Source organism: Eptesicus fuscus, chromosome 11 (genome assembly GCF_027574615.1).
Source record: "Eptesicus fuscus isolate TK198812 chromosome 11, DD_ASM_mEF_20220401, whole genome shotgun sequence".
Taxonomy (NCBI): domain Eukaryota; kingdom Metazoa; phylum Chordata; class Mammalia; order Chiroptera; family Vespertilionidae; genus Eptesicus; species Eptesicus fuscus.
In genome coordinates, this window is record NC_072483.1 from 24,857,683 (window position 1) to 24,884,855 (window position 27,173).

The 27,173-nt window shown below is 35.5% G+C and overlaps 1 protein-coding gene across 2 annotated transcripts in view; it reads left to right on the top strand.

Moving 5' to 3' along the window:
- ARHGAP15 (Rho GTPase activating protein 15) overlaps nt 1-27,173 on the top strand; it is a 648,004-nt gene that overhangs the window by 314,303 nt on the left and 306,528 nt on the right. For both annotated transcript variants that reach the window (XM_008143494.3, XM_054722880.1), the window contains exons 7-8: nt 3,541-3,639; nt 5,165-5,294. In XM_008143494.3, the coding sequence (XP_008141716.1) occupies nt 3,541-3,639; nt 5,165-5,294 (229 nt within the window). The remainder of the gene's footprint in view (nt 1-3,540; nt 3,640-5,164; nt 5,295-27,173) is intronic.

Here is a 27,173-nt window from a genome sequence, read left to right on the forward strand (position 1 = left end):
GGTGACAGTTAATTGACAATATGGAAAAGGGAAACACTTCAATAAACATAAATGTTACCTGTTAAAACTCCTTTAAAGCATTTTCAATTAATAAAATAATATTACATTTGTTAAAAAGGCTAAAACACTAATTTTTTCTCATCTCCTCTCAGTGCAGTTTGGAGGTGGGTTATCCCTCCTCCATCTTCAGAGAAATCAAACCAGGACACAGACCACGGTCCTTAGCACTAGGAAAAACTATTGTTGAATTAATACCAAAAAGGCTTAAGAAATGTGTTTGTTAGACATTTGTCCAGTGGACATGCTTGTGTAATTTCCTAGGCATACATTTGTTATGAGCAAGAATTCAGATGGATCATTCTTTAGTGTGAAAATGTTTGGGGCAAATTTCCCCAGACAGGTATTTGAAGATATCTATTTTTTACAACTAGCATATTTCATTAAGATTGCTTTGGTGCCAAGATATATCCCTTCCAAATTGGACTTGATGAAGAAAAAGGGTTTCAAGAGATATTTGTCTAAAGGCTTCCAAGCAAAATGGAAACCAGTAGCTCTTGCCTAAACTTATATTTCCTGTAAAGTCTTTATCCACTTCACCCCAGGATCTGTCACTTAAGCAAAACATTTATTAAAAGAATACATTAGTATGGCTTAATATCAAATAGTTTAAGTCTGTTATTAGTTCTACATCACTTTGGTTGTCATCAGGGGTTGTTCAATCAAAAGGTGCTGTCAAAACTAACATTCTTTACTGATGCCTTTTTCCCCCAAGAGTGCTGAAAATTTGATTGTTCAAAGTGCTAATATGATTCAGAAAATCATTTATCAGAAAACTTAAAGAGGTAATGTAAAAAAGTGAATGGAGAACCTGAATTAAGTGGGTTTTGCCAGTCAAAGACTTTGAAACTGCTTTCCTGTGAGTGACTGGGATGGAACAGAACAAAGTCAATTACTGACTGTAATTAAGAAGTGGATGCTTTTAAACTGTAGAGAGCAGTAGCAGACTTCTCCAGACTGTCTAGTAACTCAAAAGATCAGTGGGAAGACGGTGGAAAGGAAGTGAACTGTATCTCTCTGACAGTATGTTTTGAAGAAATTGCATCCATATAGTTCTGATCTAGCTTCCCAAAATGAATTCATAAATCAATGATTATGTATGATTAATGCAGTAAAATGTTTGGACAAAGAAACTTTTAAAATTCATTTTTGCTTGTGGTTGTTTTAGCAGTAAAGTATCTCCTTTCCATTATATAGAATGCACCAAAAATGCAAATGCACTGCTTAGTACTTATACTGTATTTTATCACTGTTTGAACTTACTAGCCTGGAAACTGAACTATACTGGCCCTTTCTGAAACCTTCAGGATACAGGAAATCTAATTATATTCCTTTTTACAATTTCAATAATGATTTATTTATAATGGCAGGGAAATATGTTGTAGATTATGTTTGGGCTAATGTATTTTTCTTTTTGTATGCTAACAAATTGTGATATGATATAACACATTCATAATCAAAATATTTTACATGTAGATTAGGATGAAGGTAGAGGCCAAGGACACTACTAGTTTTCTTGGGTTAGTTAGAAGTGACCTTATATTTTTAGATTACTACTTCTGTGGAAAGATTTTATAAAGTAAATATTTGGGATTTTATGTAAGTAAAGAACATTGCAAGGATATTTAGATAATTAGGCAAACATCAGCTTAACTGTGTTTTACTAGACATATAAAACAAGACTAGCCTGGCCAGCATGGCTGAGTGGTTGAGCATCTACCTATGAACCAGGAGGTCACGATTCTATTCCCAGTCAGGGTGCATGCCCAGATTGCAGGCTTGATCCCCACTGTGGGGTGTGTAGGAGGTAGCCGATCAATGATTCTCATCATTGATGTTTCTATTTCTCTCTCCCTCTCCCTTCCTGTCTGAAATCAATAAAAATATGTTAAAACAAACAAACAAAATTTATTCAAAACACAACAACAAGAAAAAAACCCAGAAGAAGACCATTTGGGGGCTATTTTGAGCCATCCCAAATCTTACATGCAATTTTACTTTAAAAAATAAAACGAGTGATAGGCCCTGGTGATCTGTCAAAGTCTAGTGTGGGTAATTAATTTACTCTTATTTTCTAAACTTTGATTTTTCATAATTGCATATAGTTTGGGTAGTTCCCCTCTCCTTATAGTTGTGAAATGTTAGAATCCATCTCCCTTAAGAATGGATGCATTGCAGTACTGAGTGATGTTGCATCTCTATATAGTTTTTCTAAAAATAAATGACAAATGAATATTTATGGATGTGTGTAATCAAAGATTACTTTAACACTCTGGGACTATTGTTATTAAATGTTGCCATAAGAATCACTGAAACCTTCAGAGTGAGCTATTCTGGGTAATAATTGTCACTTTAATGATAGAATTATGGAGACAGCCTGAAGCATGATTTGTGATTTCCTGAACCTGTGCCACATTGCAGTGTTCACCTCCTATTTAGAGCGAGTCGGGCTGAGGAGAGGTGACTAGCTCCTGATTCAGGATGTTGAAATGTCAGTCCTCTAAACCTCTGAAGCCTTGCTTGATGTGTGACAGCAGCCGGGAAATGTTCATCTTCCTGTTGAAACAAAAAGTCAATAAAACAAAGGGAAAATCTGCACAGTTCAGATTGATGGCCTAATGCAGAAAGCGTGCCCACAGCCACTCTAATCCAATTCTTCTCTAAGTAGCCCTTTATGTGTGAAATCAAGAGCATCGCTCTGTTCCTATAGGGTCCCATCCTCTCTCACAATTCTGGGGAGAAAGAGATTCGCTGAAATGAAAAACACATAGTTACATGCTAAATATTGCCAACTATTTAACAGCCCAGAGAGTCTGGAATGGGAATGTTCATTTGATAAATACTCTCCATGAGAGGTTCAAGTATGTAAATAAACTTCTATTCTAATACACTCCTGTGGTGGGGAAATTGGTCCTTTATTAATTTCTGATAGATCTTTCTGATAGGAAAGTAGAAATATCCAAATGTTATTCATTTGAGTGACCTTTTAGAAAAGTCTGCATTTAGTCTCTTTGGTAAATAATCTGTTTTAGAGCCCTCTATAAAAGGAAATCAAATATAGTGATACTATTAGATTTTAAAAAGACAAACAGGAAAGAGCCAAAAGTGCAGAATGAATTCTGACACACCCAGCTACATTTTTCTGAGGCTCTGACTTAAGTGGATACTGTCTGCATTATTCTGAACTTCCTGGCTTGCTTCTCCTTGAGTTGGAGTAATTCAGCTTTAAAACTACTCTGAGTTAATCGTTCTATTATGAAAACAATAATGTATTTGTTATGACATGAAAAAACAGTTTATAGTGAGCAGTTCAAAATGATACTAGTCTCCCAGTTCCCAGAAAGACAATTACTGGAATACAAGAAAATATTTCAGTGTATTGAAGTGTGTGTTTTTTGTTTAATAAAAGGATATATATTTTTTAAACTGTAAGAGATCTATTTTATCTGATTTGCTTACCTGTCAATTTTTTTTCTTTTTCAGATCACAACAGCATCAGGAAATGAGTTCCTTCTACAGTCAGATATTGACTTCATCATATTGGATTGGTTCCACGCTATCAAAAATGCAATTGACAGATTGGTATGTATTTGTTTTGGCTGTTACCTTTATTAATTAAAACATAGTCATTTAAATCTGAACGCGTGGGTATATAACACACACATTTAAGTGGATCCTATGGATTGCGAGATATTAAGTTATTTTAAGTTTAAACAGAGTCCACTAAAAATGTTTCAGCAAATAGGATTTGTGGATATAAATGTCACTGAATTTCATTCTTTCAAAAATACAGAGCATTCATATATTTTTAATAAAATAACATGGACATTCATCTACTAGAGACTGTAAAAAGCACACAAGTGCTTAATAACTACTGAATTTTCACATTTTCAGTTATTGCAGTCTGTAATGCATATTCTTGAAAATAAATATCAATGTATTCAAGCCCATATCACTGTCCTAATACCAGTAAATAATAATCTTTGTACTGATTTTCATTGTTCTTCCAATTAAGCTAGATTGTTCTTTTTATGAAAATTACATATCTAGAACTTCATTAAATTACCCTAAATCACACATTCAGATTATGTTTTTAAAAGAGTCAAATTAGCCCTAGCTGGCTTGGCTCAGTGGATAGAATGTCAGCCTGCGGACTGAAGAGTCCCAGGATCGATTCCCGCCAAGGGCACATGCCTGGGTTGCGGGCTCGACCCCCAGTAGGGGGTGTGCAGGAGGCAGCTGATCAATGATTCTCTCTCATCATTGATGTTTCTATCTCCCTCTCCTTCTCCCTTCCTCTCTGAAATCAATAAAGAAATATATTTAAAAAATAAAAATAAATAAAAGAGTCAAATTATTTAAAACTACTCATTTTATACTAATTCTAGACTAAACATCTAATTTTAGGACACTAATATTTGCAAAATCTTGGGGTAGAAATTTTTTTGAGAGCTTTTAATAAGGTATACAAGAGGAAAATACATTTTCTGTGTAGTGTTTTTGCTCATTAGTCTATCTCCCATTATATGATTTTGATTTCGGACTAAAACTTTAAAACATAAATTAACAAAATGACTTTTCCCCATCTCCAGTATATGTTCTTTTCTAAGCAGGTGTGAGTGCTTGTGCCCCCCCCCACACACACACATACACATATGTGCACTCATGCACAAGCACACACACACACACTCGCACATAATTTGTCATTACGGGTGGACTCAGGAGTCACACTGCCTGAGTTTGAATCCTGGTTCTATCATTTACTAGCTGTGTGGCCTTGGATAAATTACTTATCTCTTTTGGCTTCAGTTTCCTTGTCTGGAAAGTAAGAATAATAATAAGAATACCTACCTCATAGGATTGCTGTGATGAATAATTAAGTTAATGCATGTGGGGTGCTTGGGGTAATGCACAGGACTTAGTAAACACCATATGTATAACTGCTATAGATTTGAATGTTAAGCTTGGTTCTAGAGGGCTCCATCCCAAAAATAATTATCTTATTTTAAACATCCTTTTAAATTTAACATCAAAATAGATCCACAACTTATTTTTTAATTCTTTCTTCCTTTTAAATTTTTCCTGGCTAATTGTTTGGTGTTTCTAGCCAAAGGATCCAAGCACTCCATCAAGAAACCTGGAATTATTCAAAATCCAGAGATCCTCCAGTACTGAATTGCTAAGTCATTACGATAATGATATAAAAGAACAGAAACCAGAGCACAGAAAATCTTTAAGTAAGTATTTTTCTAACTAGCTCATGTTAACTTAGTCAAAATGCAATGCCTATCCTATCTAATAAAAGAGTAGTATGCAAATTGACCATCACTCCAACACACAAAGATGGCCGCCCCCATGTGGTCAAAGATGGCTGTCCCCATGTGGACACAAGATGGCCACCACAAGACCACAAGATGGCCTGTAGGGGAGAGCAGTTTTGGGCAATCAGGGCAACAGGGGAGGGCAGTTAGGGGTGACTGAGCCAGCAGAGAAGGGCAGTTGGGGGAGACCAGGCCTGCAGGGGAGGACAGTTGTGGGGGGACCCAGACCTGCAAGGGAGGGCAGTTGGGAGGGACCAGGCCTGCAGGGGAGGACAGTTGGGGGGGACCCAGGACTGCAGGGGAGGGCAGTTGGGGGGGGGACCAGGCTGGCAAGGGAGGGCAGTTAGGGGTTACCGGGCCAGCAGGGGAGGGCAGTAGGGGAAATTAGGCTGGCAGGGGAGCAGTTAGGCATTGATCAGGCTGGCAGGGGAGTGGTTAGGGGTGATCAGGCCTGCAGACAGGCAAGTGGTTGGGAGCCAGCAGTCCTGGATTGTGAGAGGGATGTCCCACTGCCCGTTTAGGCCTGATACCACCGAGATCAGACCTAAACGGGCAGTGGGACATCCCTCAAGGGTCCCAGATTGGAGCGGGTGCAGGCTGGGCTGAGGGACACACACCCCGTGCATGAATTTTGTGCACCGGGCCTCCAGTGAAATATAAATGCATTAAAATGAGATTTGAGCCAAACTCATACTACTCATGACAGATGTGTGGCCATTTCCTGGCCAGGGATCCATGCACTGGAGGGCAGTCTGGGCATTTTGCTCACATCATTGTTTGTAATACCTTTTCAGAAAATAATTGTTCCAAGGTCACGATCTCCACTTACACCAATACCTGAATCTCTGGGAAATAGCCATTGTTTTCAGATTGGTGATTGATTTTAAGAGTGGGAAATGTCAAGCATCTTCAAACCTTGGTATGCTATTTGATTTCCACCCAGTAAAAGATGTATGAGCGACCACCACAGTTGGCCTAACTTAAACCAACTAACTCTGCAACTTTCAAACCACCAGAAAGATTTAGAAATATGGGATGTGAAGTAGATATTCTCTAAGGTCACATGTAGTTCTAATATTCTAAAAGAAATGAATTTGGAATTAAAAGGACCAATCTTGCCACTTATATCCTGATCTCGAGTACATCTCTTAATTTTTCCCAACCTACTTCTTCCTTAGTAAAAGGGGTTTTTGAGAGGTTTCAGGTACACTTATCTCATAGAGTTGATTTGATTCTCAACCTTCTAAAAGAAGAAGTAGATACCTTTGGAATCAGAGAAAACCAATTTCCCAAAAGTCTCAAAAACTAGAGTGGATCATCCACTGGGCCACCTTAGACTTCTGATACACCGTTTTTCTGCCATTTCTTCTGATACACCGTTTTTCTGCCATTTCCTCTGACCAAAGTGCAGTGTAGTTACATCCCAACCTTTTGAATTTAGGGAGAATTCAGTAATAGAGAAGGGATGCTAACAACATCTAGATATGTATATGTATATGTATATGTATATATTTGTGTGCATTAGGGAAGAATATATATATATATGTGTATATATATATATATATATATATATATATATATATGTATATATATATATTCAAGGAAGAGGAAAGTTATGTATATGTAATAACATATCTTCCAAAGCTAAATAATTAGGAGCATAAAAATATAGACATAGCATGACACCGTCAAGTATATTCACCCTTTAAAAATTAAGTCATTATTTTAAGAACTTGAACCATAATTTCACCAACTGCTAGATACATATTTAGTTAGCTAGTTGCATTAAGTTGGAGTTTAACATGATCAGTGTTAATATCCTGAACTTCATATTGCTTTGCAAATATGTTGTGGAGAGTTAGCAATTCAATTTAAAAATATTCTGCTCTATGATGGTACAGTTTGGAGTTATCTTATTTGAACATTTCCCTTTAACTTCTGGTAACTGTCTCGTTTTACTTAATATGGGATCAGATGTAAGGTAATATTTTATACTTAAAATTAAATTGTGAGTATATAATGTTAACTAGAGGCCTGGTGCATGAAAATTCATGCACTGGATGGGGGTCCCTCAGTCTGGCCTGCCCCCTCTCACAGTCCGGGACCCCTCAGGGGCGGGAGGTGACCTGGCAATCAGGGGAAGGTGATGCCCCCATCACACCTCTGCTGCTGCTACTGCTGGCAGCACAAGCCTCAGCCGGCCCTGGTTACCTGAGCCTCGGGCGGCCCTGAGTGGCTGGGCAGCCGCCATCCAAGGCTTGCCTGCACCTTGGGCCAGCCCTGGGCAGCTGGGGGGCTGAGGGGACTGGGGGACTCCAGAGGCAGGCGCACGGAGCAGCCAGACCAGCATCGGGGTGGGCCCGGCTGTGCCACGCACCTGCTGCCCGGGTGGGGATGAGAGGACTGGGTGCCACCATCTTGTGACTGTGGGCACCGCCATCTTTGAGGGCATGACAGTCAATTAGCATATTCCCTCCTTATGGCTGTGGGTGCACCATCTTTGTGAGGGTGTGATGGTCAATTAGTATATTTCCTCTTTATTAGATAGGATTATATAACCATTTTGAAGTGTATATAATGGATATGTGAGGATATTATCAGTAGATCTGGAATCTCAGATATAATTGTTGCTTTAGCAGAAACCTTGACACATTTCTAAAGCTTGGAGCTCTGGAAAAAATGAAGATTTGTAAAATTGTGTTTGAGAAACATTGAGACAAATGGGTCCTTTGTTCATTAATAGTCACGTAAAATGTTTTAAGATGATACTGGCAGGGGAGGTTGATTTCCTACAGACAGAATACCACCTACTCCTCTTTAGAATTTATTTTTAATTGAGAGAGACATTTATGTGTTTGCTTGGCAAGAGACACATATGATTTACTCCGTTCAATTCAAAATGTACCTAATTGTATAATGATTTTCAATTCATCATTTCCTTTGCAGTTCAAAAATCATGATAGCAAGGACATATTGAGCACTTAGTGTTCATCAAGCATTGTTCTAAGTATTGTCTTATACTGACTTAATGAACTCACTAACCCAAAGAAGTAGGTACTATTATTAATCCTATTTTATAGATGAGGAAACTGAGGCACAGAGAATTAAGACAACTTATACGAAAAACAAGTTATGTTGATAATTTTCAAAGTTAAGCAATCTGATATTAGAGGCTATGATTTTAACCATTACACTATATTGAAGAGAATAAATAAAAGATAAGCTTAGTTTATCAACCTTTGACTTAATGGAAATATTATATTAAAATGGGATCCATTGAGATCAGTAAACTTAAACAAGGACTAAAAAACATATTAGCAAAAGAATTAAAACCAGATGTTTTCTTTGGACTTTGATTTTACTATTAAAATAAAAGGGTCATTTACTCTTTAATGCTAGCCCTAATTTTAGAAAATGCTCCTTTTCTTTGTTTTGGTGAATATTTATAATTGTAAGCCTTCGTTAGGGCTAGCATATTTCTAGCAATGTAGGATAAGGTTAATAGCCACCTATTACTTTGAATTAAGTTTATTCAGTATTTATGTATTCATTTTCATTTGAAAGGCATAATGATTGACCCACCCACACAGTATCAAATCAGACTATGCATTTGAAATAGTGATTAGCATGTTTTATATTAATGTTTTTTTGTATAGTTTTTTCAAGTAGGAAATATGCTGTGTGAAACTCCTCTGATCTCAGTCCTAGATTTGAACACCCAAACTTAGCTTTTTAAAACATGCATTCTGTTTTATGTCACCCTTTTGAGATTAAATAATTATGTAGAATTAGAGATTCACACTATCTCCTTCCTTATTAGTAGTCTAAGCACAAACTTTATTGTCAGTTTGCTGCCTTTGGCTTCCTGTGCCCTTGATGTTCCCACGAGTTTTGTTGCCAAGATTGTAGACAGATAAAGCCAGAATTACTTTCTTAAAGGCATGTGAGCATCATTAGCAGCTAACAGGTGGTCATTTAATTGTCCAGTTTCTCTGTAGAACATGGGAAAAAATAGACACTCTCAATGAGTGAATTCAGAAAGTTAAGTGCTTAAATACACTTTCCTTTTAAAAATATGATTCTAACCTGCCAACACTATTAAGTACTAATCACATATTTTAAGATATCAGTTGAGTCTAACAGACAAGAAGCCGGAAAATTCAATGTAAGGGCCAAATCACTGTGGGAAATTCAAGACACCAGCATGGGATGAGAGTGGGAGAGCAGCTCTCCAGGGATGGCTGTTATGGAAAGTGGAGAGTCGATCAAAGAAAACGCTAACATATTTTTCCAAGTCTTCCACTGATGGCAAAGAGGAAGTCTCAGCTATAAAGCCTGCATCAGATAACCTTGGAGAGATTTCATAACTTTTCTGGGCTTCACTGCCTAGATCTATAAAAATGGGTTTAATACTGTCCTTGCAGGATCATGTGAGAATTTGAAATTAGATATGTAAATACTTAGCTCACAGCAGGCACTCAATAAGTAAAAGCTCTTATTATTATCCTCTATGTCCCCAAGCAGATGGCACCAAAATAGGGCATGAGCCAAGGGTGGTGCCTGATGGAAGATTGGAGCAGGGCATATATACTTGACATCCTCTCCCTGAGTGTAGAAAAAATAGGGGAAAGGAGCCAGGACTGGAAATGGGAGCCGTAGCTGCAAAAATCTAAATATGAGCAGCTGGTCTTTCCCCTGGCGACTCCCCAGGTGAAAATGGCAGCCAGGGCATTCTTGGGAGCAGCACACCAGGAAATAGAATGGAGCCAAGAGATACTCTTGATTCTTTTATACCCAGAAGGGCATGTCATTTAAGACGTTCCAGTTGATGGAAAAGACTCAGCATCTAGCCATTTCACTGTTTCTTCACACATAGCTGTAGTTTGTTCATATTCATTAATAGATATACCTGAAGATGCACAACAGAATTTTTTTTATTTCACTCATATGTGCTTTTATTTATCTTTTAAAATGTGTTTGTATTACTTTACACTTTAGGGGTAATATATCTCATGTTAATTTCTAAACTTTAAAGATTACTTTTATATAAAATCAACATTTTTAGCATGACAAATAAGCATCACAAATGAATATGAGTTAGAAGAATAACATCAAAAGTCAAGAGAACTAAAAGAAAATGAGTTTTCTCTAATCTGCCTTTTTATTACATTATCATAAAAAAATAAATGTCTTCTGGGTGAAATCCTAAAAGTATTTAGATATGGATTTCCATTTTGATAACCCCTTAGTAATGTGTGTAGTCAGGGTATATTTACCAGACTAAAAGGTAAAGATAGAAATGGAAAAAAATTGTTTGAAATATTTATACAATGTAGAAAATAAAAACGCTTGTGAACCTTTAATGATATCTTTGTTTGAAAATGTGCCTGCAAAGAAACTATGGTCATGCCAAGTGAAAATAAGTTTGCTTGAGAAAGCAGTTAATTTTTGTACTAGTCTAAATAATGATAATACTGGTCATCCATAACTCCAAGTAGACTATGTTCTCAAAATCCAATTGTAAACTGGTTGCTCAAACCTCCACATATTTTCAGAAAGAAACCATGTACAAGCCACAAAAGCACACTTGAACCTTATGCAATCATTTAGAATGTTGTTTCTGGGGAACAGCTCATGCTGAGTTTGTTGCACTGCTGACCCTAGGAGCTAAGCCCTCCCAGTAGCATTGCTTTCCATCTGGTTTTATTTTCTTCCTCCTCTACTCCTGCATCAGCTCCACCAAAGCAATTGAGATTCTCAGATTGGCTTTGGCTAGGAGGATCCAGAACCCTAAAAATCTCCAGTGGTGGCAGTGAGGAGATGCTGAGTCTCCAAGCCAGAAGAAAAAGTGGATAAGGAGAGAAAGGACTTGGGAGGAAGTTTAGGCAGCATGGGTGGGAAGTGAATCCTCAGCAAGGGCAGATGTTTCTTGTAAGAAATGTGTGTAATGACAGATTAAGTCTGGCATTGTCCTAAATGTTAACATTTGATGAATCTAGGTGGCGTCTATATAAATGGTCATGATGTTATTGTATTCAGTATGTTTGGAAAAGTTTCACAAATTACAAAGTGGAGTCCACACACACGTGTGCACGTGCGCGCACACACACACACAGTATTACTCATGTTCATAACTCAATAAGAGAATATACATATTTTCTAATTGTGGTTTCAAAACTTTTAAGAAAAGATCAAATTTTCTGAATATGAGTCACATCTACCTCTTTAAATACAAAACATTGAAGACTCATTGTTTTCCTACTTTCCCCCAAAAAGCCAATATATTTATTCTTGTGACCTTTATGGTAACTATGTAATTAAGAAAATTTATACGATGTTCATTATTGTCCAAATGGAAAAGTCATATGAGTGTCTCGGATAAATATGTAAGTATCAATTGTTTTAAACACATATTCTGAAGCCTGTTCTGGAGACTCACATAAATACAGATTTTAAAGTTTCTTCTTCTTAAGTATTTTATTTAAAACAGACTAATCTTGCCAGTGCATGAAAATAATAAGATGAATAAGCCATCTGTCAAGAAAATAAAGACAATATTAAACTTGCAGAAATAAATTACATCTAGTGCTGAAGAAATAGAATAACTCTTACCTGAAAAAGTCAAAAAAGCTCATAATTTTTGTAGAAATTATGGTTATTGTATTGTCAGAGGGACAAAAGTTTCTGATTTGGGTAGGATGGTCAGTCATCACATTTAAAAAAAAAATCAATATCGCCACCCTGGCACCAGTTTCATAAAATATCCCCCTGAGAAAATAAATGATTGCACTGAAGTGTAAAAATAAATGACTTTGTTTTACTATAGTCATAAGACAGACGACTATCTAAGGAACAGTGAGGATCCATTCTCTTCTGTATTGTGTTCCCCAAGTTAAGGGAAGTTTTTATTTCAAAATATTTCAGTTTGTGAGGAAGAATGTCAAGTTCTAAATAAAAATCCACGTTGCTAAAGCTGAAGGATTTAAACGTCATGAGAAATACAATAAGTAAAGATTAGACACACACTTGGTAATCAGGCACCTGAATTACTTTGTCAAAACAATGTTATTCATGAAGGTCCCGGGCTTCACTGATGCTGTGTGTGACCACAGCGATTGCTCTGAAATGTGTTCCCCAGTTAGCAGCAATCCCGACTTTCCTGGGACCCAGAGATTGGAAGCTTCTTTAAAACATTCAGTTTTCCATGAATCATTGAATAAGACTTTGTTATTAGCTGAGCAAAGAATGTTCTGATTAATCTCTCCTTTCCCATCCAAGGGGATGATCTTGCCTTCTGACCTGTGGGTGTCCGTTGTCATGTATCTTGTAGCCTCAGCCACTCTGAGAGTCTATCTAACCCCATCAGCACTCAAACACTAGATCACCCCATCTCCTTCTGACCCTGGCGGTAACTTGGTGACCATGTTTACCCTTAGATGAACTGCATTTAATCAATTTCTCATTTCATTAGGTCAAATGGCATTTTTATTTCAATAACAGGCCAAATCCAGAGGGCTCTTTGCTTTAACTCTCGAGCAATATTTCGTTAGCATTAATACACTACTGTGACTATAAACAATAGAAAAAAATGCTCTTTGATCTCCTCTGAAAGTTTTCCTCTGTTTATTCTATGACTCTAGAATAGGAATATATTAACATTTCCTTGTAAAGTTAGGCATATAATATCTGTTCACTCTTGTCATATCAAGTTTAAAGTATTTTAGTTAAACATGAGGTTTGAGGCATTCTGACAGTGAATCCCTGTGCAGAGAAAAACATTCCCTTGAATGCAATGATCACATCTTTATGTATACAGGATTTGTTTGGTATATTCCTTTTGTTTCTGCAGTATAGGAAAAATGCTACTGTTCTTCAAAATTCTAAGAGAAAGTAATTTGCTTTTTAATGTATTTATTTGGGTGTCCCAAATAGGTCTAATAGTATGCTTAGAAAAAATGTTTATTGTAAACATATAATCTATGAGATGGTTTTTGAGAAAAAGTTTGTTTCTCTTTATAGTAAAACTCACATCCATGTAAAGAAAATCAGGTATTTCTTCCATCCCAAAGTAGGAGAGGTATTGAATCAATCTGTCAATTAATCTTTCTTTGATTTTTTTAAATAGAACCTGCAGACAAATACTTCTGCTACCCAATTTCCCTATAATAAGTAACTACATTCATTTTTATATACAAATTTAATTGGTCTAGAAAATAGAGGCAAAATAACAGATGCAATCTCCTCATAGTAAATGCAGGACTGGGTTGTACCACCAGAGATGGGGTCCTCCAAAACTGAAGTCAAAGGTGAAGAACAAATTCTAATCAAATTACTGCATTGAAATGGCTCAAGTTCAAGTTCCTCAGTACAAAGCTCTTTATGACCTGTGTTCCCTTCTCCAGTTTTTGCCCATCACACCCTGATCCATGATTTATGTTCCAGGGAAACAGTGCTTATAATGCTGTCTTCTCTTTGCTAAATTAACATCCCATAAGACTCAACCTAGGCCACATCTCCCCCAGGAAACAGCCAGACCTCTGTGGTAAGTTAGGTGATCCTCCCAATTTTCCTGTAATATTCTATCTATATCTTAACATAGCAATTTCTAAAGTGTGTTATAACAAGATAATTATAGCTGGCTCTTTGTCTGTTCTGAATTGCCTGAGCCTGAAAAGGACTCTGTCTGTTTTGCTTGTACTAGTATATCTGCACTTAGCAGAGTGGCTTGATAATGTTTGAGAGTACAGTTGGCCCTTGAATAACAAGGCTTTGAACTGCGTGGGTCCACTTATATGGAAATGTTTTTCAATAAATACTGCAAATGCATTTCTCATTATTTTCTAAAAAATATTTTTTTCTTTAGCTTACTTATATTGAAGAATGAAGTATATAATACACAAAATATGTGTTGATTGGCTGTTTATGTTATCAGAAGGCTCTGGTCAACAGTAGGCTATTTGTAGTTAAGTTTTTGGCGAGTCAAAGTTATACATGGATTTTTACTATGGGAGTCAACATCCCTAACCCCTGTGTTGTTCAAGGGTCAGAAATGTGCGATGTTAAAGCAGTAAATTAATCAATGAGACTATTCAAGTGACCATTATAATGTACTTTTCATTCGGTGCTAAAAATGAAGATGTGATTTTTGAAACTTATTTGAAAAACAATAATAGATTATTTACTTCTCCTGACTACTTGAACTAGTTTGCTATTTTAAGGTCACTATTTATACCTTTCTCTCAATTTCTTATAACTGTAAATATTAAAGTAATGGTATACTTTATGCAGGTCTCATACTGTGTCTACAAGAATCATGTACAAATAGGTGGTTTATTTAAATGATTAAGATCTTGGGGGAGGGGAAATGGGAAATCCTAGTAGTCCCTTTGCTTAAAGTTAATGCCTTCTCAATATCTTAAACTAGGGAAATATTTCTGTCATGAATTCTAACCTCTTATTTTGTTTGAGAGAATTACTCTTATTGATATTTACTCTTGAGGCCCTTCTATGGCCTCTTAGAATTTTCAAGGCTCTATTAGAGGTAAGAAAAAAGGAGAACCTCTGTAATATGCAAAAAGGAAAACAGTAGTTTTGATCAATTTTAGAAGGCTCTGAGAATATTTTTTAAGGTCAACTTATTTATAAAAATCTAGTTTAACACAATATTTTAAAAATGTGTTCACTTTCTTCAAAAGGTTGTGTTGTACTGTGTTAGAAATATGGGCCTAAGAGTCAAAAAATTTGAGTATAATTCTTACCTCCAGGAAATACTTGCTATAAGATTTGGACCAGTTTCTTAAGTTTCCAGAAACTGACTTGAAGATAAATATAATGAGTACTATTATGTAAATATAAAAATAAGATAAATATATGTTTATCTCTAAGAAGATAATACAGATATTAGTTCTAAGAATAACATATATCCTGGATCTAACATATATTTAAGCACTTTGTATATTTATATTGTAATATAAATATTATATATAATGATTTCCAAACGGGTGTAGTGTGAGCAAAATAGCCCTGGCTTTTGTTTGTCTACTACTGGTATAAATCCATCAGTTTCTCTCTTTAGAAATATGGCAAGAATGCACTTTGCCAATTATTTAAACAATTGGCAAAATCAGATTAAACAAATGTATAATTTACCAAAAATATTAAAGAATGTCGTTATTGTTCTATTGACTTAGGGGATCATATATACTTTTACCTTTAGTTTCTTTAAGGTATTTGAGTGTTAGGGGGAATAAGTGCTCAGTCTTGCCATTCCTGAATGTGAGCCATTTTATTACAGTCTCTAGAGATGAAACTTCACTGTGTCTGATGCTTTTTCCATTTTTGTGTAAAATAGTAAAATAATACAATGGTAGAATTTTTACATAGTTATGTAATTCACTTAAAAGTAAGGAGAAGTTTTATTTAATTTTATATATGTGTGTATGTATATATGTAGGTGTACATATATATTCTTATATATTAGAATTGAATAAAATAGTTTAACATATCTGTTGATAAGACATGGCTTTTTAAACTAAATTAAAAATATCAACACCACATAAATAGAGGGACAGTTATAAGGAGTGAACTGAAAGATACTGAAAATCTGGTCTCACCAAAGCACACTCTGTTGACAGGCTGGCATGCCTGGATGCCCACCATGTCCGCTATGTCTGAATGAAGGGATTTTGATATCTGGGAGAAGTGATCCTGGCTGACCAAGGCGTCAATCATTGCTCAATCCAGATCTCTCTATTCCATGAGACTATAAATGCCTGAATAGCATAAACTATGACCTTTGGATAATTGCTCCTCCTCACCCCCATTACCTAGAACAGAATCTGAAGCATAGTTGTGTTCAATAGTAAATGTCTGAGTGAGTGAGTAAATAAGTGACTAAATGAAAGAAATGAAGAGAGGAAACCAATTATAAAATTTATGTGTGAAGAATGAAGGAAAAGGTTGAAATGTGAGACCTCTTGATGGGTGTTTTAGGTTGGGTTCCTCCCGAGGCAGTCCCTGAGATAGGATTTGAGTGCAGGTAATGATGTTGAAAAGTGATCCCTTTAAATACTGTACAGGTGGGACTAGGGGAGAGAGAGCCAGGGAAGGCAGCCAACACAGGGAGATAAAAGATACCTGGAGTTTAATGCTGATGTGAAATGGGGAGATTTTCAGATTGAAAAGAAAGGAATGGCAGAGAAAAATGGATACGTATTAGCATAAAATGTTTGGAGAACAGCAATCATTTGGTGAACCCAGACTGCACGAACATTAGAGAAACAACTAAAGTTCACCTTGGAAATGAACAGTGAACATTAACTAAAGGTCTTTCATGGAATGCTAAGAAATTTTGACTCTATATTCTAAGTAATGGGAGCCTAGTGATAGATACTTTTATGCAAGCAGGAGACGCTAACAGATCTGATATCCAGAGTAGTTTGGTGTAAATGTGGAGAATGTCAAAGAGACTGCGGAAAAGAATGAAGGATTGGAGGTAGGGGGATAAATTAGGAAACTGTCACAGTGGACCAAGTAACATAATGCAGGCTGAAAGTAGGCAGTGGAAATGGAGAAGGGGATTTCTGATAGGATAGTGATAGGTTTTCTTAACATGTATTGGAAGAATTTGTGACAGTTCCAAAATACTCTTTGCTTCCATGGTTTGGGGGGAAAATATCAGGATGTCTAGGCTTTTGGCAGAATTTGCATACTGTATCTCATTATTTCAGAATCCTACTAGATTTTTGCTTCTCAAAGTGTGGACCAACAGCAACAGTATTTACCTGGGGGCTTATTAGGAAATACAGAATCTCATGCCCCACCCGAAACCTACTGAACATAATCTTCATTTTTTAAAATATTTTTTGTTGATTTTTAGAGAGAGAGGAAAAATGAGGGATAGAGACAGAGAGAAACATCAATCAGCTATCTCCTGCATGTCCGTTACTGGGGATTAAGCCTGCAACCCCGGGCATATGCCCTGACCAGGAATTGAACCAGTGACCTTTTGGTTCAGGTGTCAGTGCTCAACCATTGAGCCACACCCTCTGGGCCAGAATCTTCAATTTAACAGATGATTAATATGCAAATTAAAGTTTGAGATGCATACCACCATATGACAAAAATAATTTCTCTTAGTAGCTTTTGGGAAGTCCAGAACCAGAGTGGTCTTTGAGACTTTGACAAGATCTACTTAGGTAGAAATGTAGTATGCCTTTGTGTAAAATAACCCTGTATATGGTTAATATTCTATTGGCCATGCCATGACAATGTTTTGATTGTGAATATGTTTAAGTATGCTTTTTATTGACTTTAGAGAGAGGAAGTGAGAGGGAGAGAGAGAAACATTAATGTGAAAGAGAAACACCAATTGGTTGCCTCCCATACTCACCCTGAGTGGGGACCAAACCCACCACCTTGACCTTTTGGCGCATAGGACAATGCTCAACCAACTGAGCAACACTGTCCAGGACTTGATGGTGAAAAGTTTTTAATCTCCAACTCATGATCACAGACTGAGACAGAATCAAAATTTATAGTTCTTTTGTAACTTTTACCTGTACCACACCTACTAAATCATGACCTCTGAACTATCCATGTCAAAAAAAAAAAAGCAACAGCTCTAGCCAAACAATAATAATAATAGTGAAAATTAAACCAAGAATAAACTGCCCTCACCAAAACCAAGAAATCAAAGCTCCAAACAATTTCTCAGAAGAAATCCATGAATTCCCTGGATGTTCTAATGTGCAAAGTCCCTAAGAAATGATGTTTACTCTTTATATTCCATTTGACTCTTCTGGGAACATACAATCTCATATACGGTATAGCCTTCTTCATGTTACTTCTACAAATGCAAAAATAATAGTCTTTTACTTTTTATTGTTCTTGGGTACTTGAACTCATTTCACATTGGCATTTCAGGATATATATATATATATATATCTCCTGAATATATATATTCAGAATATATATATTCTGAATAAGCCACAGCCCAGTTGTATTACTTAGACAGTAAGCTTACCTGTTGTGTCTGCCCAAGCATCCAAGGCCCATCAGTCTGCACTTTAGTCAAGTTCTTTGAATAATTGTGAAGAAAACAAAACTAGGCTCACAATTTAGTTATCAAAAAAATAAAATAAAATAAGCCATAGAAAGCAATGTAGTTTGCTTTCAAACTACATTGTGATTAATCCTTCTAGTAGTAAGAGATTTCACTCACTGGGAAGAGGTAACAATGGGTATTTCTGAAAATTTCTGAAATAAAGCACAATTTTCTCAGTGTTACCTATATTCTAATAAATGGAAATTGAAATGGGCAATTGATAATTATTTTCTAAGCAAGAATCTTTCTCAAAAATTTGCCTGAAAATGTCCAGTCATAAAAATTTGTTGTATAGTAATGAGACAGATTAAAAGAATTTCCTTTAAATTTAGTAGCCCTATGTTCATAGCAGCACAATTTACCATAGCTAAGATTTGGAAACAGCCTAAGTGCCCATCAGCAGATGAGTGGATTAGAAAACTGTGTACATCTACACAATGGAATACTACACTGCAGTAAAAAAAAGAAGGAATTCTTACCATTTGCAACAGCAGGATGGAACTGGAGAGCATTATGCTAAGTGAAATAAGCCATTCAGAGAAAGATAAATATCACATGATCTCACTCATTTGTGGAATATACTGAACAACATAAACTGAGGAACAGAAACAGATCCAGAGACAGAGAAGCATTGATCAGACCTAGTGGGAAGGTAGAGGAGGGTGGGGGTAAAGGGGAGAGATCAACCAAAGAACTTGTATGCATGCATATAAGCCTAACCAATGGACACAGACATGAGGGCATGAGCTGGGGGAAGGGGGCAATGGAGGGATAAGGACACATATGTAATACCTTAATCAATAAAGAAAAAAAAATTTAGTAGAGCCTGAATTCACTTCACTTATTTAGGTTTATTATTCCAGGACAGCTTACATAAGAATATTTAATCATTTTTTGTCTTAGTCAATATCTGAGTTTGTTATTGAGGTTCCAACCTTATTTTTAAATTACGCATAACTGATTCCACAGAAAGGTTTGGCTGAGAACCCATAGAATTTTTTCTTACTTCACTTTTATTGAACAAAATCCAGAATTTTAGTCAAGAAGCATTAAATATTAATCATATGTGAGTGGGATCATTAAAATTTCCTTACCTTTCAGAAAGCAGGTCATTATGGAATCATAAGAAATGAGTTCACTTGATAATTTTTACAATTACACAAAAACAATTACTTTCATAAGTCTTAGAAGAAGTTTTTAACTGTTACTTAAAGAGCATATTGGAATATTTGAATGTATTATGTTGTGTTATTATGTGACTTGTGAATTGAAAAAAACAATGTATTCTGACACAAGACTCAGAAATTTTTATTTCCAGCATGAATAGTTTGTTTAAATATTAATTACAATTAATTATATTCTTCACATGGCAAGTAGAGACTTTATTGCTGAAATGTAAATTCCAATATTGTTTCTTAGTTATTACACTCTTAACTTTATAAAAAATTAGAGGAGAAATTCATATTTTATACTGCAGTTAAGAACAACTGGTGGCAATTTAAGGTGAGTCTAATGAAAAAAAAACTAAAACAAATCCCTCCTCTAAGGTTATTATAGCCTTCCTCCTTCCTTTTCTTGTAACCACTTCTCATCTCTGACTTTGAAACCCAACAGTTTAAACTTGGTTCTTATTGCAGTGGGCTAATCCCTTTCATAAATCATGCTCAAGAGCTGAAATAATTTGCACATCATTTAAAGAGTATTTGCTTTGAAATATTCACCTCAAGCCCTTTTGTATATCCCTTCTCTCTGAAGATTTGTAGTATTTGTTTTGTTCTCTGAGGTATAAAAGACCTGGATAAACTTTATTCCTGTTGTTTCAAGATTAGTTAACGAAAATGCATATTAATTCAGCAGGGACTGGCTCAAACCTCAGTCAAGATGATCATACATACGCCTCTCGGGAATAGCAAAGTACAAAATGTCAGTCTCCAAATCTCCTTGGACTTGCTCAAAAGAGCATTGAGGGATTTAAATTTCCAGAATATGTCTACAAATGTAGTTTCTTTGTTGTGGAGAACAGGAGTATACTGATTGTTTTTCCCCAGAAAATTGATTCTAATTTGTATTTGAAGAAAAATTAAGCTATCTACAAAGTGGCTCTTCAAAAATACAGAGAAAAACAGCCACAGGAAAGGCAAATTCAATGCTAAAAACTAAGAACACTACATTTTTAAATTATTTAATTTCAAACCTCAGATCCTCAAATAAATTTATCAGTAGAACATCCTTTTTTTCTAAATACAAGTAGACCTCGTAAAATCAGAAGTTAACGTATTTAGGTAAAGTTCAATGATACTTTTACATGTATAAACTCAAACGTTACAGTTTGCTGGTAAACTCGGGGCGGGTGGGGCGGGGGATGCCTATGTCTCAAAAACAAAAACAAAAAAAAACACTATCTGTTTTCTATGTTAAGAGGTGCCCTGTTCACTTCTTAAACTGAAAATGACCATAAACTTTGGCACTTAAGTGCTTATCCGGAAATGACTAAGTGGATTCGGGGATAATAAATCACTCATATGGATCCAGCCACCCACAGTCTTGTTCCACTTCTCTTCTTTACAAGTGTAGTAATAGACATTTCCACAGTCCTCAGGGCGCCAAACTTTGCACCATTAGGAAAATCTGCAAGTAGCTTGATTTATCTTCCTCACTCAGTTAGCTAAGACCCAACTAAGTAAAAACCAGCAGGAATGAACTTGACTTGTTAAACTTTTTTAATAGGGAGATGCAACAATTACAACTTTCCTCCTTTGCCACTTCAATTTGCATTGGATGGGAAGCCCCCTGTGAAAAATATTCAGATGAGATCTCAAATTATAGGTGCATGGCTGGATGATGCTGACTCTTGAGTTTTCATTATACACAGAGGATTGTCTGCTGTTTGCAATTAATCCAGACGCAATCCTCTTGGTACTTTGGGAAGAATGTGGAAGAAATAGCTATTTTATAAGTTGTAAACTCCTAAATTACACTAAATTAGAGACACTATTAATCGGACATTTAGATATAGATAGGATCTGCTTATTGTTTAGGCTCGTCTTCCCCTGATGGAGAAATCAATTAAATATTTAGGATGTGGAATACCTTCCAGGTTGGATAATGCATTTCATTTAAATTATGGTCCTCCAATCTGAAACATTAAAGGAGATCTTAACGGATGGAAGCACATTACTATCTCTTGGATTGGGCGCATTAACACTTTAAAAATGAATGTGCTTCCCAGGATTTCCTATTTGTTCCACCAGCTGCCTGTCGATGTGCCAGATAAACAGTTTAAGGATAAGTATGTAAAAGATGCATGTGTAACATTCTGTGTGCTGAGGTGCACCCTTGCAGGGAAAGTCTCCCAATGTGGCCCCTTTGGGGGATTTTTATCAATAGGCAAGCAATCTAAAATAAGAGGGCTCATTTGATCATGGGAAAGTGGGAGGGAAAAACCAGTAAAGAGAAACAATTAGTCCTATCACAGAGATTCTGTGTTTCTAATCCTGTATCATTTCTTCATAAAATTTGTCTTAATGAATAACTAATAATTATCACAAGAAAATATTGGGACAATATGGTAGATTTAGAAATAAGCTTTCCCATTATAAAAATGTTTGGCAGGAAGATAATCATTTGACTTTCACTCAAGGACTATCACTATGCCAACTTTATGAACAGAATTATAAGAACAAAGCTCTCATGTCCAGCCCGCCCCGCCCCCCCCCCCCTCGCCCCCCCCTCCACGACGCTCCATGCTACAGAAGTATGAGATAGAATAACAAATATATTGGACTGCTTACCTGGCTGTAGGCTTTGTTCTAAGCAGTGTACATGTTCTCTCTCATTGAATCCTCTCAATGCTCTAAGGTGCAGTGGTACTATACCATTATTCCCATTTCACCTATTGGGAAATTGAGGCGCTGAAAGGTTAATCAGTGTGCTCAATATTACACAACTAAGAAATGGCAAAGTTAGAATTCAAAACTAAACATTTGTACTCCACAGCTGGAACCTAACCATTGTTCTGTGACTCTTCTGGGTTCTGGAGTGAGGCCAAATGTTTCTGCTACTTACTAGCTCTATAAACTCTGAGTCAGTTACTTAACCTCACTTAGCTTCTGTTTTATAATCTTGAAAATGTCAATAATAATAGTACCTACCTCACCGAGTTGTTCGGAAGCATAAATCAGATTACATATATGGCGTTTATAGCAGCATTTGGCACAATGTAAGCACTCAATGAATGTTAATAATAACATTAGTACACATATCCTATTTTCTCCCATAGTACTTTGAAGAGTCTTCTGAATTTGGTTAAGAAAAGGTTACCATGGAGATAAATGATTGAAATCTCTGGAGATTAACAAATTTTCAAATTTTCTTTTGGAGATTATTGAGGGAAATAGTATATTGAATGACTTTCAGAAGATTGAATGACTTACGAACTTCCTGAATTGAGTCAGACACTCATCCTCATTAGTTTCCATTTAGAAAAGTCTTGATTCACAGTTGACATAAATATATTATATTAGCTTACTTAGAGAAAACAAATTTATCCATTCATAAAAGAGATGCTGAAGATAGGGGTCAATTTCTTTGTTTCTAGAGGCAGACTTCTTATGCCAAATCTGATAGAACACATGCTTCAGTGCATTTGCCTTGCTTCAGAAGACAGCAGAAAATTCATTCAGCTCACTGGTATAATTATATAAATTGGATGGTCATATTAAGGAAGTTAAGCACTGGCAATAGAATACGAAATTACAAAGTTCAATTAAGTTTCAGGAATTTAACTGAAAAAAATTACTGATCAGCATTTTGAGGGGGAAATAAACAGAAAAGGAACAAATTGATCCTTTCAAAGTTGGGCGGAAAGAATGTTCCAGAAGCTTTCCTTCCTAATCACTGTCATTGAGAGGGCCTGAGGCCTCTTATTTGTTAGTAATTGATACCTAGACTTCAGGCTCAAATACAAAAGACAACTGTTATTTAAAGGGCTTGTCAAGAAAGTTAGGAATTAGAGTTTCTTTTTTTTTTTTTTTTTCCCCAGGCTTTCACTACTGGGCAATCTCATTGTAAGTTAGGGGTGAATCGTATGCAGATACTTTCATCCTTCCAAAGTATTAGAAATCGGATATGCTACCCTCTTTCCCCACCCCGTTTCAGTTACCCATGGTCAACTGTGGTTCAAAAATATTAAATGATTAAGTTCAGAAACAAACAATTTACAGGTTTTAAATTGTGTGCTGTTTTGAATAGTGTGATGTCATCTTGTTTTATTCACCTCTCCCCTCCCAGGATGTGAATCATCCCTCTTCCAAAATATCACTCTGTATGCACTGCTCATGCGTTAGTCACTTAGTAGCTGTCTTGCTTATCAGAATGACTGTCTTGGTGTTTGTGCTTGTGTTCAAGTAATCCTTACTTTACTTAATAATGACCCCAAAGCCATTCACATAACTTTCATTACAGTATATTATTGTAATTGTTCTATTTTATTATCAGTTACTGTTATTAATCTCTTGTGCTTAATTAAGAAATTAGACTTTATCATAGGTATGTATGTATAGGAAAAAACATGGTATATATATATATATATAGGGTTTGATACTGTCTGTTGTTTCAGGCATCCATTGGGGGTCTTTTGAATGTATCCCCCATGGATAAGGGGGGACCACTGTATTTAAAACCATCAGAAATGTGTTTCATTTGGCTGGGAAAACAGCATGATCAGCAACCACTCTATATTTGTTTGTTGGATTATTTGGAGGTCCTAACAGTGGAGTTAGGCTCCTCATCTACTCTTAAGCTCTGCTTTTCTTCCACTGAACACATAGAAAGGAAAGAACTTAACTGGAACTACAATAAAGGAATGGCACCCAGGCCCAATCAGAGAGACTAGCCAATGAACTCTGAAAACCAATGAAGAACCAGGTTACATAGAGCAATACTCCTTCCTTTCTTACCTTCATAATATAGATGGATTAAAAATTCCTTTGTATTATAATATGTTGATAATATAAATGGATTACTCAAATTAAAATGATCTATATCAGAGAACTGAGGGAAAACAAAATAATCTCTAAAAAACTAGAATCTGTATTTGGTGTCTAAGCAAAGATGATGTAAACTCTAAGAAACCAGAGTAGTAGGAGCAAGCACTCAGTTCATACATTCCTGCCACAGACATTTATGAGAAGTTGTTTTCTTCATGCACTGTTTAAAGCACTAAAATTGAATAGGTTCCAAATATTTTCAATTCTACATTGACAAAGAGTGTTTATGATCATGTTTTAATAGATATTTCCTATTCTCTCTCACAATAATTTAATTTAATGAAATACTGTTAAGATATACCTACTTGATTTTTATGAACAAAATAAATATAATGACAAACTGGTTATATATGCTTTTGGCAAAGTACCTTGCTCAGATTTATATTTATATCCAACATTGAATTTATTAGAAATTTTGCATTCACATTAAGGATAAATTTCCATCTATGGTCCAGGTAATACCATGGACTATGGTCTACTATGAGCTTATAAGGGAAATTTAATAAATCAAAATGCTGCAAGCTTGAGTCCTGATGCCTTTTTTTCCAGTATTCTAGAGGCTGGAATTATAGCCTAACTTGCCCTAGAAATAAGACTCTGTCACTTTTCAATAATAGAAACAATTAAATGACCTAGAGCCCAACTGTTTGGAAGCAAGCACTACCTTTAATTCCAGATTTGGGCAACTCACCTGGTTGTCTAGCTACAGTTTAGTGATGAAAAGCATTGATGCTAGAGCAGAGTCTTGGCCCTTCCAATACCATCTGCAGGGCGCAGGCAACTCTTTCTCATAGATTTGCATTAAGCACTAAGTCACCGCCCCCCAAAATGCTTCGAACGAACTCTGCCTGGAATAGAGTAAGTGCTCTAGAAATGCTAGTTATTCATATTAGAGACTTCTATTCGACCAATAAACCTAACAGTCTATATTACCTGCATAAATTTAAAAACAAAATGGTAAAAATATAAACCACAGAGTGGCAAGTTAATTGGAGAATGTAGAAAATTCAGAATAATTACAAATGAAATAGTAATTTAAGAGTTTCCATTGTCTTTAAATTAAATATATTAGGTAATGGTATGAAGTAAAAACATATAAAGTGATATGGCTAAATTACTTCCAAAAAGTTAAATTGTTTTCTTCCCACAGGGCAAAGAATTTTGATCAATATTTCCATATTAATAAAAAATATATAAACATCAGATGTGCCATGTGCTGTACTAAGCACATGGTGTGTATTTTCTCATTTCTCATCTTTAAAATACCCTATATTATAAGAATACTTTTATATTCATTTACAGAGTAGGAAACATAAGTATTTTAGTTTTGTAGCCCAGACTTAAGCAGTCTAACTCAGAGCACATGTTTCATCTTTTAAGCTTTGACCAACTTTGTTTTTATTTTTTCTTGCCTTTAAGTTTTACTTATTAATATGTATAAATAATTATATTGTGAAATGATTTTTGTGCATGTGTTTTGAAAGATGAAGAGATCTTTATCCAGATATAAATGCATGTGTGTGTGTGTGTGTGTGTGTGTGTGTGTGTGTGTGTGTATCATATAAAAATAAATTGTAAGGGCCATATTGACAGATGGAAAAAGCACAAATGTCAAGGAGAGTTGATTTAGAAAATAATATATAAATAACAAAAATTAAACTCTAGCATTTATTGATTTAACAGATGGTGAGTTAAAAAGTAAAAACAAAATCTTAGAATGTAATTTGATTTTTTAAATTAGTGAGATTATTTTATGAACTTGTTCAGAAGTTTGTTGTTTTCTAATTATATTTTTAAAAACTCTAACCTTTACATTTCCAAATAAATAGCTTCATTCATTTAACAGTTTCAGTTTAGAAATCTGCATATGTACACATATTTAGTATCACAATACAAAATATAATTCCAGATAAATATCCATATGCTTATAGTGGAGGTAAAAACATATTTTACATATTTGTATTATTGGTTAATAATATATTTTAAGCTTTGTATCCTAAGTGCAGGTACTACACATTACTTTTAAATATCCAACATGGTATTTATTATCAAACATATATTAAAGTCACAAAAAATTTATAAATGCAGCAATTATAAAGGAATGTGATTTGGTAAGAAATAAAATATAATAAAAATTGGTATTGATAACAAGATATTAAAGTCACTTGTTAATTAAAATAACATCCCCGCCAAAACCGGTTTGGCTCAGTGGATAGAGCGTCGGCCTGCAGACTCAAGGGTCCCAGGTTCGATTCCGGTCAAGGGCATGTACCTTGGTTGCGGGCACATCCCCAGTAGGGGGTGTGCAAGAGGCAGCTGATTGATGTTTCTCTATCATAGATGTTTCTAACTCTCTATCCCTCTCTCTTCCTCTCTGTAAAACATCAATAAAATATATTTAAAAAAAAATAAATAAAATAAAATAACATCCCCTTCAATTGCTTTTGTCCTAAGGAGTAGTCCAATAAACTTAATAGTATGCAACCAAAGAAATATTCAGAAGCAAATTATTTTAGTATTAAAAAGAAAGTAAAGCAATTCTTAACTCAAGAAATATTATTATAAGTAAATACAACTAAAGAAATCTAAAAGTAGAAATAATAAAGGTAAGAAAAACCAATTAATTAGAAAATGAAAAATTAT